The 12,177-nt window shown below is 40.0% G+C and overlaps 1 protein-coding gene across 1 annotated transcript in view; it reads right to left on the bottom strand.

Moving 5' to 3' along the window:
• LOC117823157 (glutamate receptor ionotropic, kainate 3) overlaps positions 1-12,177 on the bottom strand; it is a 98,850-nt gene that overhangs the window by 48,537 nt on the left and 38,136 nt on the right. Inside the window, exons 2-5 of the mRNA XM_034698237.1 lie at positions 9,631-9,807; positions 8,322-8,579; positions 8,046-8,227; positions 3,132-3,185 (exon numbers count right to left, since the gene is read on the bottom strand). Of these exons, the coding sequence (XP_034554128.1) occupies positions 3,132-3,185; positions 8,046-8,227; positions 8,322-8,579; positions 9,631-9,807 (671 nt within the window). The remainder of the gene's footprint in view (positions 1-3,131; positions 3,186-8,045; positions 8,228-8,321; positions 8,580-9,630; positions 9,808-12,177) is intronic.

The raw sequence follows: 12,177 nt of genomic DNA, 5'->3' as shown, positions 1-12,177 counted from the left end.
AGAGTGAAAGGAACAGCACAGATCATGCTGGTATTCACTCCCATTCAGTCTGTTTGTCACCAGATAGCAAACGTCTCAGTGAAGAGCAGCAACGGCTCCCTGCTGGGTCTGCTTGTGTTAGTCAGAGAAGATCATTTCTTCAGAGTGGGAACCGAAAAATGCTCAAGATGGGAGTTAAACTGAAACATACCCATGCTGCATTAAACATGTCTGACACTGAAACACAAACCTCAAGCTCTGCTTGTTTTTTTATTTTCAATAAAAAGGCTGGGGATTTTTTGTTTTTATGTCAACAACTCAGAAAAAGACCAAAACAACTAAAAAGTCCTTCACGTTTTATATCTTCTTCACCCTGTTTTTGGCACACTGATACAAGCCTCTTACAGAGACATAGCCTGCAGTGTTCAGTTTATTAGGAACAGCTTCCTTTAACAAATTCAGTCTAATACAATAGCCCTGAAGTCAATCCATATTTAATTTTCAGCCTTTTTTATTTTAGATTTGAAGAGGCGGTTTGTGTGCTTTTTCTTACAGTGTATTATACTACACAGATAGTTGTTTATGTTATATAGCTTTTCCTGGTACAACTAGGATGGACTTCTTCATGTAAAGAGTGTCATAGTAACACAATGCAATTCAACACCACAAACTGCAGCATCAAAAAATACCTTACAACTAACCTCATTAAAAACAGTGTTAATAAAAAGTGAACACTTAAACTTTAAACAAAGGTGAAATTAAAGCTGGATTGTTCCAGTTATATGCATTTGTTGAGCTGTAAGCCCAGGAAAGATTCAGTAGGACCACATGGATATAATATTCTTTCTCATTGAGAGAAATATCCCTAAAAATGTATGAATAACACCATTAAAGCTCCTGTAGGGAGTTTTTAGCCTTCTATAAACCTACTGAAATTAATAGTGGTGCCTCTTTATGACCTAAAAAAGCAAACAAGGACATCTACATCAAGATTGATAATTTCTGCAAAGTTAATTTTTTGTTAATGCTTGTAACTGCTGCTGCAGGGTGTGTGAGCTACAGCATGCTGCCAAAACCGTCTGTTTACATTTTCTACCACAAAGTTCAGTGTTCAATGTTGAATTATATCAATGACTGTTAAAAGAAAGCAGGGTGATATTCTGTCATCAGAAAAACTACCTAACACATGTACAGGACACAATCAGCAAAGAGATGGGAGTGACTGCTTTGTCCATAGGGGGCACCAAAACCCAGACACACTGAAAGTTCCTTTTATGAGCTTTCAGCAAACGTTACTTTAAAAAAAAGGTGTATGACATATTTGTTAGAGACTATTATCAGCCGTGTATTTAAGGCAATTTCAAGCCTTTTATTTATTTTTGCACTTCCTGACTGACTGACCTATTATGCCTGTTTCCTTCCCAGTGAAAGAACATGTCACAAGGTGCTAGCATATGACTCACTGGTTACTATTTTTTTTTTAAATGAAGACTGTTGGTCACAAGAACCGTTCTTGTCATTCATACCAACTTTTTGTATATTTTCATATTAATTTTTTCATGAGAGTTTTGCGAGGAACATCAACTTTGTGTTGATTTTGCCGCCTCCTGAGGACAAAGCAGTATCTCTTATTTCACTACTGATTTTGTCCTTTGACATTTGTGTTTTCTGACAACTTTGTGTTACTTTAAAATTAAAATGTATCACTCAATAGTAATTTCTACCATGGAAAAAAAGCTTTAATAGCCAGTAGTTCATCAATTTGACTGACACCTACCCCCATCAGTGGTTTTAGACTTTACATAAGACTACGAAGAAACAATCTATCATATCAGTGATGGTCTTGTTTGCTTTTTTAGGTCATAAACAGGCAACAATATTAATTTTAGTCAGTTTTGTAAGCAGATAAAAAGTACTTACATATCCCTACATGGTCAGACACCCCTACCAGCCACCTCGCCCACTCATGTTACACTTTTTAACTGTTCCATGAACACACCTCAGCACTCGCGGTGACAGAGCTTTCCAGGCTGTTGCCCCTAGGCTCTGGAATGCTCTGCCGATATCCCTGTGCTCTGCAGAATCTGTAGATGCTTACAAGTCTTTATTCAGGAAGGCTTTTAGTTGATTTTCTGAAATTTTAATGCTTTTATGGATCATGTAGCCACTGTAATTTGTATGCTGCCTATCGGTTTTATCTTTCTTTTCTGTATGTCTTGTCTTTGTGAAGCACTTTGTGACTTTTGTCTGTGAAAAGCACAATATAAATAAAGTTTGATTACTTACTTACTTTAATTTGAAACATGAACATACTTTGTGAGAAATAAGGGGATGCAGATGTAATAACCTTTGGTCACATAAATTTGAAGTATTGATTGTAAAAATACCCTGAGACAAAGACCATGTAGTAAATAGATGTAATTGTTGTTATATAAGAAGCAGCAGCAACAGATATTGGTCATGATTTTCTTTAGTGAAACTTTTATGGAGACTGAATTTTCTGATTAAAATTTAGCTGTTAATGTTCCAATCAAAAGCCCTTTTTTGTATTTCGGAGTGATGTGAGGTAAGATTCTCAAGTTTAATTTTGAGGTTGAAGTGCCAACTTTAAAAAAAATATTATTCTCTCCTCTGAAAAGATTTAATATTCCATTTATTGGATAATTAACTGCTCAAAATAACCATTTTTATTACCAATATATATATTGCCAGAATAAGACAGGGCATGTTTGTATTGGTTCACTGTAAGAGGGACTCCAGATATGACGATCTAGATGACCTATCACCAAATCCAACTTTCAGCATACACTATAGTGAATATGCACATTTTCAATTCATTTGAATGGTATAAGTAAAAGCTCTCAGGAGATTTATCGTCTTTCTCTAACTTGGAAGTCACCCTCCATTTTGAACTCCGAGCTGTTGTCTTTTTTAAAGCTGCCACCTCTAAGTATTTTGACTTTACTATGAAGCCGAGTGTTTACTACAGCCTGCTGAAGACTATTATGCCTCCAGCTTGTCAAACAAAATTGATATTATGGACTGGATCCAAAGCCCATTGGCAATTAGCCACTATTCATCAAAAACCTTGAGCGGGTGGGGAGATGAGAACAAACAAGCCTCTATTTGCATTAACAAGCATAGTACATTACCAGAGTGGTGAAGATATAGTGGTAATACTCTGTCATCATCCCCATGGTCTGGGCCTGCAAGGAAACACAGTGGGGAAGAACGATGGGATGAATAAAGGCACGAGAGAGTGGTCATATTTTCAGGTTAAAGCATTTAACAATCAACAGCACAGTTGGAATCAACAATGCTAAAGATATGCACAAATACCTCGTGCCTGGATTTAATGAGCCTATTGAGTAAAACGCTTCTCAATGTATGCACAAGTTTCTGCTTGTTGGGAGTTCGGCACCAGATGTGGTCCACAGACTTACAGAGCAGCAACACTACTTGATGCTTTTTCTATGCATTTAAATGGTTTGCAATGGCTTCAGGGCACATGACGTTATCCCAGCGGAGAAGAGGGGCCTTCAATCAAAAGAGCTCAGTAATCTTTGCCTCATATCCGCACACTCCATCACCGCCACTTGTTTCACTCAATCTACATTCAAAGGCAAGCACGTACTCATGGCGGCTGTGCTTCCTGTTTAATTGTACCATCTGTTGTGGAAAAAAAAGCCAAGGTTGTGCAAATAAGATGCTGCGCTTATGTGGAGGCAAATTCCCTCCTCCACCAAGCCATGTACATGACATTGAAACTTTGTGTCATATTTGCACTGTGGACTTCAATTTATTCAACTTTTATGCAAATATTAAAAATAAACTTAACTTTGTAATGCACATTTCACACAAGAAATAACATGAAAGTGCTTTAAAGGAGGAAATTACAGACACCAAACTATAGAATAGACATAAAACAGGAGTAGAATAAACGTCCTGCTTACAGAAAAATGTACATTATGATGCAATGCAGTGTATTTCTGTCAAATTTACTATTCTTCATAAATCTCTATATGTGTTTTTCTTCACAATACACCACCAGGGTCACTGCACAAATTACAATAAAACACATATGACAACAAATGGCACACTGACACACCAGGGACGTGTGTCCCATTTTCTCCTGTCCACCGTGACAACAAATGCACCCTGACAGAGGCATGTTAAATGCAGGTGAAGCTGTCAGGGGGAAGACTGGATGCAACATATCGTGCAAACCATGGCATGAAACACTGAATATTCCAAGGGCATAATGCAGTACATCCTATGTGATACTTTTAACCCTGAAAGAGTTATTGTGCATGAAATCAAGCTTCTGATTTCTCATTATTGTATTGAAAAGGGTCTATCTTTTTGAAAAGCTTTTAATTGAGCAGTCTGCAAACCTTTAAATATTATAATTCATTGCTGGTAAAATTCTGTCACTACAGCCTGCCAGTCAAAAAGCAAGGTGTTATTGTTTCCAAATTTGCCTTCAGTGTGAGAGTCATTTGAGCTGACTGTCACAGTGAGTTTGTGAGAGCTCATGTTTCATATTCAGTATTATAAGAGGAATTGTTCTATGATTTAGATTATAATCTACATTTTATGTTCCTTTTCTCTGTTTTGAGAGAAAACATCAAGACTTCTCAGTTTCAATATATACAAGAATATAACATGTTATACTTTGATGTTTTTTGTTTCAGATAATTAGTTGGAGAAGATGAGTGATTCAAATGTAATAATGGTTTAGGTGCAGTGGACCAGTCTCCCTTGCTGGGCGGCACTCTGCGCTTCCATATAAACTACTTCTTAACTTTTTTAATCATAAGCTGATGCTAGAAGTAGTTTCCCTATCAGCCTGGCTATTGTTTACTTCCGCTGCTGCATGCTGCATCCGTAGGTTGTATGTAGCAGGAGGTTTCGAAAACAGGCTTAAAGTTCAAATTGAATTTTTCCCCACCTTATTTTTCTGTCACATCTGGATAAAATGGAGGAGGACCCATGCGCAGAAAAATAAAGATTGAATTACAAAAGAACAAAAGGTACAAAGAAAAAACATGTCCAAGAAACTAAACACAAAATAAAACACACATGATCCAACACAGGACAGAGGAAACAGAGAAACTAATTACACAGAGCAATCAACAACAGGTGTGGACACAGGTGAAACGAATTAGGCTAATCAAGGGCAGGGAGTTACTGGAAACACAGGGATTAAGAACTTCAAAATAAAACAGGAAACACAATAGACTAGACTAAAACACACAAGACATTGATCACTAATAACATAAGGAAGACTTAAGTAACTTATGACTAAAATAAAAAGCAGACAGAGAGGAAACAAGGCATGAAACACAAGGTGAATCTACAACATTTAAAAGGAAAACAAAGACAGATAGAACACAAGGAAAAATCCCAAACTAAACAAGATGAACACATGACACTTTAATAAATGTGCATTTGGTTTCTATTTTCACTAAAATTCAGATAAAAATGCATCGCAATGTTCAGATTTCTCAGCAAAGCCCAGTCCTCTTGGTCACATTTCCCTTTCTTTCCAAGCTTTACTCTGTGTACTCAACATGGTCATGTTTGAGAACTGTCTGAAGCATCTTTTTTTTCCTGAAATCCCTCTCTTCCTCCTTCTCTCTTGAGGACACTAAATCCTTGGTGCGAGATGTGCAGAGTGGCCACAAGCAGATACATGTCACCTCAGATCTCAGTAACTTAGCAGGACTTTGAGTTATTCAAATAACTTGGGAGGAGATGATGCATTCAGTAAACATGTTAACAGAAGCTGACAGCAAACTGGAAGTAGAAGAAAGGGGGGAGGGGAGGGATCCACCAGCCTGTTCCTGACATCTCTGAGCATCAGACCACCTACACATTCTGCGCTCCGTGCATCACACTGACAGCTCTTTGTTCATCGACAATCATTTATATCAAACACATGTATGTTCTGTTTGGATAATGAAACAAACTTATCCGTTTGTTGGGTGCATATTAGAGTCAAACTCGCCCACTCTTCTGCAGTGAAAACGCGATGCTGCATTCTTTCAAGAAGACTGGAATTAGTGGGTCGCTCGTTTAGCTTAGCAGTCGAGGAGTGCGCCACATGTGTCGAAGCTATAGTCCTCAATGCAGCGACTCAACTCCTAGCATCAATCATGTGCTGCACATCATCCCCAACTCTCTCCTTTTAATATTTGCTGCAGCCATCCTATCAATAGAGGCCAATACTGAAGCCATGCCTTTGATACTGTGTATAAACAGTCTAAGCGGAGTATCATTATTTTTTTCTCAAATCTTGGATGTTCCAAATGATGAAGGTCTAAACTACAACTCAAATGCAGCCGTCACAGATTCAAAAATACAATGCCATGCATCAAAAAATGAACAAAGCTCAGCTTCGTACTGTGACATGTTGCTCTGCATAAGATATAAAGGTTATTGTTCACTTCACAAATCTCAGATTCCATTGGCCGTGATCCAACAAGGATATATTCTTCAGTAAGGAAGGCCAATTTTACAGGGCGTCTGGTGTAGCCCGTCGTTTTTCTAAGAAATCTGCTCCTTGACTTATTTTTTGACACTGTTTCGAATCCAGCCAGAAATTTGAGACAGAAGAGTAATCATCAGAGTTTTTTCAGGGGGCAATTTTCCTAGACAGGAGAGGAAATATGGGGAGAATAAAATGGGGGGAGGGGTATGCAGCAAATGGTCTTGGCCTGGAGTCGAACCAGCGACTGATGAAACAAGGACTCTGTGTGTGTGTGGGGCGGGGGGCAGTGTTGCAAACTCCTCAGTGAGGAAAGTAGCTATTGGCTGTTCTAAAAGTCACTAGAAGTCACTAAATGAAGTCATCACTGAATTTGCATAATTTGAATTGTAATGGATGCTGTAGGAGAGACTTGTAACATTGAGAGAGAGACAAAAAGAGAGTAAAAAACACCCTAAATATCTTTCTAATTACACTCAGGAGACTACAACAAATCAAAGTAAAACAATACATTTTTAAACCATAACATTTTCAAGATGTTTATTGTATACAATCTACATTAACTATCTAAAAGGACCAAAAAGAGACAGTAGGTGGGATCAGCCAGCTATGTCTTTGTACATGCGTGATACATTTGCAGAATGGATGCTGAGGGAGGAATGCCTCCTGCTCTGAATGCAGCTAGGAGGGACTCACAGCAGCATCCACTGCTCCTTGAGTAAAGTTAGAACCGTACATGCTTTCACGTCAGTCTCCAAAAGTCTTCATTGAAAACCAGAAAAGGTTGCTAGATTTGTCGCTAGTTGCTTTTTTGAAAAAGAGTTGCTTGCCCATCATGAGTTGGTTATGAATTATCATGCCCCCCCCCCGCCAAGTGTCATGTCCAGTGTTGTGGTGTCTCCTACTATACTGTATCTTTTCTCTCCTATGTCTGTTATTGCTCTGTCTTTTGTCTGTGTGTATTTGCATTTTTGAAAAAATCAAAAAAAAAAAAAAAGAAAAAGTGTCGCTAGAGGGGTCTGAAAACTCACAACATAGTCGCTAAGTTGGCAACACTGGTGGGGGGCATTCTTAAACCACTAGGCCAACTGGTGCCCCTCATCATTGTTTATTAGCCATGAGTTCTGGGGCTGAACTGCTGCTCACATGTGCTTGAATGCTATTGGTCAATCCATATCAGGCTGCAAATGTAACCAGAACACTTGCAACACCAAAACCGTGTCAACAGATTCTGTGTTTTTACAGTGCAAGATGTCTGTTTGTTCACGAGTCTTAGAAAGCACACAAATATATGTGTTCCATTTCTGATCTGATGTCTATACTTGGACGTCTTCTTTTCTGAGCAGCCAAATCATGCACTGTCAGTTATAATTAGCTGCAGTAAAATGTTGATGTCTGACACTCAGGCAGCTGTTTCTCTCCTCCCACCTTTCACTACTCAGTCACTGGCATGTCAAAGCGTCCATTCTTTCATTCACAGCTAATGGTTAAGAATCAGCATGTGACGGTGGCACCTGCGTGGATGTCTGATGTGAGGTGGATCGATGGACCCGCTCCGTATTGCGCTCCCACTCACCTGTTTGAGAATCTGTGCAGCCATGTTGTGACTGCAGTCGAAGATGATGCGAAACTCGCGGCTCCTCTTCATTTCTTTGAGCAGAGGCCTCGTGTCCTGCGAGTCGAGAGGAAGCTGACGGATCTTTAGTCTGATGTTGTACCTGGAGGGAGCCATAATCAGCTCCTGAAGCCGTATCAGTCCTAAAGAAGAGAGAGGGCAAAAAAACTGAGGCGTAGTACGTCGTCACACTCCAAATGTGTGCTGCCTCTTCGATCACACGGTGGCATTACATACCTGTGCTGTCATCATACACCACAGTGGCTGTTTTCCACTTAAGAAACTGCACCAGGTCCAAGATAGCATAGCTTAAGGAAGCATAATCTGGGTATAAATTGGCGTAAAAGGAGTCCCTGTTGTCCATGGGATGATGTTTCCACCGCACCTGGACGTGCGGCACCTCCAACGCGTTGCAGATGGACTGCACGGCATTTGACGATGAGCTATGTGAAGGCCCGAATATTGCAACCACACCTAAAGACAGCTGGTCACAAGCTGGAGAAGAGGAAGAGGAAAATGATTGAGAATAAAGGGAAGGAATGTTTCTGAAAGGTGACATATCATGCAAAATAGACTTTTTAATGGTTCTCTACCTGAAATATGTGTCCCTGGCATGTCTATAAACCCCCCGAAAAAAGGAAAAAAATCCATTCTGCCCCTGTTCTGATGTCTCCACCTTTCTGTAAATGTGTGCTGAAACAAGCCGTTTCAGTTTTCAGTGTTTTTCATACGTCACAACGCCATCCGGTCTGTAACGGAAGTCAGAGCTTGTTCAGCCCATAGACTGTATAAAATACAACTCAACACCTCCTTCGTTTTTCATTACCTGCACACATATGTGCTAACAAGGAGCTTAGGAGGGAGGCATGCTAGTTGTAGGCTGTCTTCATAAACACAAAGGTCGGTTTTACTCCCCACATCTGCAGATTTGAAGATCTAGTGGATGATTTTCATTTTTCATGGAAAAGTGCTAGCGCTAGTTAGCATAGCCACTTAGCTACATGTTCGTAGCTGTGTACCATGACACACGTCGACATACTGACAAATAAAATAACAAGAAACACTAAATCTGTGACCAATTGTTCAGAAAGGTCCTGCTGCAGGCGTCTCTCCGTCAGGATCAGATTCTGGATCAAATTCAGATGGTTGAAGTAACGCGGGTCTCAGAGCAGCCGTGTATATTCAGCCAACATGTAAACATTAGATCAACGTGCTGGAGAGCCGAGGCCACATCCATTTCCTGAGGGGGTGTGGTCAGAGAGCTCATTCTCATTTAAAGGCACAGACACAGAAAACAGCCTCTTCTGAGCGGGGCTGAAAAAGAAGGGTTTACATGCATACCAAAATCTGATTTCAAAGTGTTTTTTTGAGCAATACAATTTAAAGACATGTTTTTGGGACCTCTTAGACCAATATATTTTGATGAAAAAGAGCATAATATGTCACCTTTAATCTGTGATCCAAAACTACAGTCTTACAGTTCTTTATTTGACTGACCAGATCCTCTTCTTCCTCCCTTGAACAAACACAAAAAAAAGCCACTCACCTTTTCTCGACGCCTCAAAACTGTCGTAGATATTAATCCTCTGTATGTCATATGTTAGTGTTGTGTTTGGCAACAAAGTCCTGTTTCTGTTAATGTTATTGACAGCAAATTTAAAGGCAAGCTCCTCGGCGCTAACAAGCTGAATAGGTCCTCCCTCTGTTTGTTCGAAGATCCCACCTGAAAAACAGAAGAGACAGACGTAAAGACCCTGACAGTCGGATTCAAACATAATCACGAGCAGAGAGGAGAAACACAAACACAGCTCCAGGTAGGAATAAATGGAGGAAAATATCGAGAGGCATTTGCACTTAGGACGAGCAGCGAAGGGAGCAGTGCACGTAACACCAGGTATTAAATTTGCTCAGCAAACACGGAGCAACCCTCTCCATTTTCAGGGAATGCTGAAAAAACCAATATCAGCTTTGAAGTCTAAAGCCATAATGGATTTAAGGAGTGTGTGTTTTTGTCTGGGGAGTGTGTGTATTTCTGTCTGTTCTATCAGGGCAGCAGAATATCTCAGGCTCTTGTCTCTCCATTAAGAAGTTCTTTTATTTCAGCAGAAAAGCACATTGGTGGAACAGATAACTGGACTTGGGCTTTCGTCTTTTACATAAAATTCAAAGGGAAGTTTTTTCTTTTTTTTCATTCTTCAGAGGGGTTGGACGACTGCTCAAAACTTACAAAACATGTCTGTACTCACATCAAAGTAGAGGATCACTTCAAATGTTGGTGTGTTTCAGAGCATCAGTGCTGCAGTGCATCATAAAGCACAGAAGATAGCTCTGTTTTTCAGATGTTTGCTGAGTGTTCAGAGGTTTCTCGATGCATTGGCCCATCTAATTAAAATTACAGCTTATATTTAAAATTCAAATCAGGTCTTTTGAAGGATTTTTAGACGCAGAGACCACCTTATATGATGTGAAGGGCACTACTCATGTGAAATTTGATGTATAATGTCTTCTGAAGCACTGCAGGGAATTTCGTTCCCGGAGAATAACCTTGAAAATCAGGTGGTTATGGATTTGGTGGCTTATAACTTATTGCAGAGGTTCCCAAAGTGTGGGTCGGGAACCCCTGGGGGGTCAAATGATGTCTTCTCGAATGTTTTTTTTTATTTTTTAACTAATCTAAAACTGCATATTTTACCCATTAAGGTGGGCTACATTACCCAGTAGGTAGGCTAGTTTTCTGCAGACCAGCTAAATTACGTACGTATCGGAGTCACATGTCTGTGTCATGTAAATATTTGGGGAAGAATTTGGGAACCCCTGGCTTATAACAGTGCGCTAGAATTCCTGTGTTACAAACTGAAGTAGCTAGGAACGTTGACTGTACAAAACCCTGGACAGAATGTCAGCTACCCTGCATGAAGCCAGAAATTTTACAGCTCCCCCTGGTGACTGGCGACAGTACAGGTCCTGAAGCCCGCCTCCTTCATGATAACAGATGTAACAAGGGACAAACTATAAAATAGAAACATGGGGCACATGCTTTCTGTCTTAATAGTTACTTCTTATCATGCCGGATGTTTTGCAAGTATTAATTTTTTTGAAAACTTCAGTTTGAATCATAGACTGTATAAAATATGGACGTAGGATTCGTGACATCACCCATCTGTTTCTGAAGCACTGTTTGAGGCCAATCGTAGGCGGCAGCCATATTGCTTCCGTCGAGCCAGTGTGACGTAAAGAGGCGGGCTTTGAGCCCCCTAGCCAACAGCTACAGTGTTCCCGCCTGTCAATCAAGTCAGCTGTGCCTCTCATTGGAAGACTCGTAATCTCAATATCTTCGAATTGCCGCGTTAGAAAAAAATTAACCCCCCCTACAGTGTTTGCCGATCGAGAAATGAGCTATCCAGACTACACTCGTCTTTTGTACCAGGCTGTAAACATGTTTATTTCTGCTGTAAATATCGTCTTTTCCCATTCATGTGTATGCGACTTCCGGTACTTCTGTAGCCAGCCTCAAGCGGATCCTCAATGAACTGCAGTTTTTAGCACTTCAACATTGGACTCATATTTTTAGAGCGGAGGTTGCTGCTTGGTTTTAACGTGTTATTTGATGTCAAAGAGAATAGATGTGACGTCATGAATGACAGCTCTGTTGACCAATGAGGGCTCTTGCTGCATTTTTAACCCGTTTGTCAGAGTAGAGTTATAAGAATCATTGTCCTTTGCAAGGATCTGTTCAGTTGTGGACTCTACCAACATGAGGGATCTTTGAGTTTTGTTGGTAGATTAGATATTAGTTTTGGTTAGCCTTGGCTCCACTAGCGCAATATGTTAGAGCCCACAGAGGTGGCATTTTGGCTCCACATCTCCCAATATGGATGGAGACTGTGTCCACACGGTCTTGGAGGAAGTGAACGTTTTAAAGAACTGTGTTATGGGATCCACTCATTTTGGGCCATAAAGAGTCTGAATGTTTGATATATCCCTCTCCCTTGCTCAAGTTTCATTCGAATTGCCAATGTAACCAGTTTTCCGTAGACTTAACCTGGAGAACTTTACCCCCTATGTATTTTTTAAGTTTCTTGTTGGGGTTTAT

This window comes from Notolabrus celidotus, chromosome 12, assembly GCF_009762535.1.
Source record: "Notolabrus celidotus isolate fNotCel1 chromosome 12, fNotCel1.pri, whole genome shotgun sequence".
NCBI lineage: Eukaryota > Metazoa > Chordata > Actinopteri > Labriformes > Labridae > Notolabrus > Notolabrus celidotus.
This window is presented reverse-complemented; position numbering and strand designations above follow the sequence as displayed.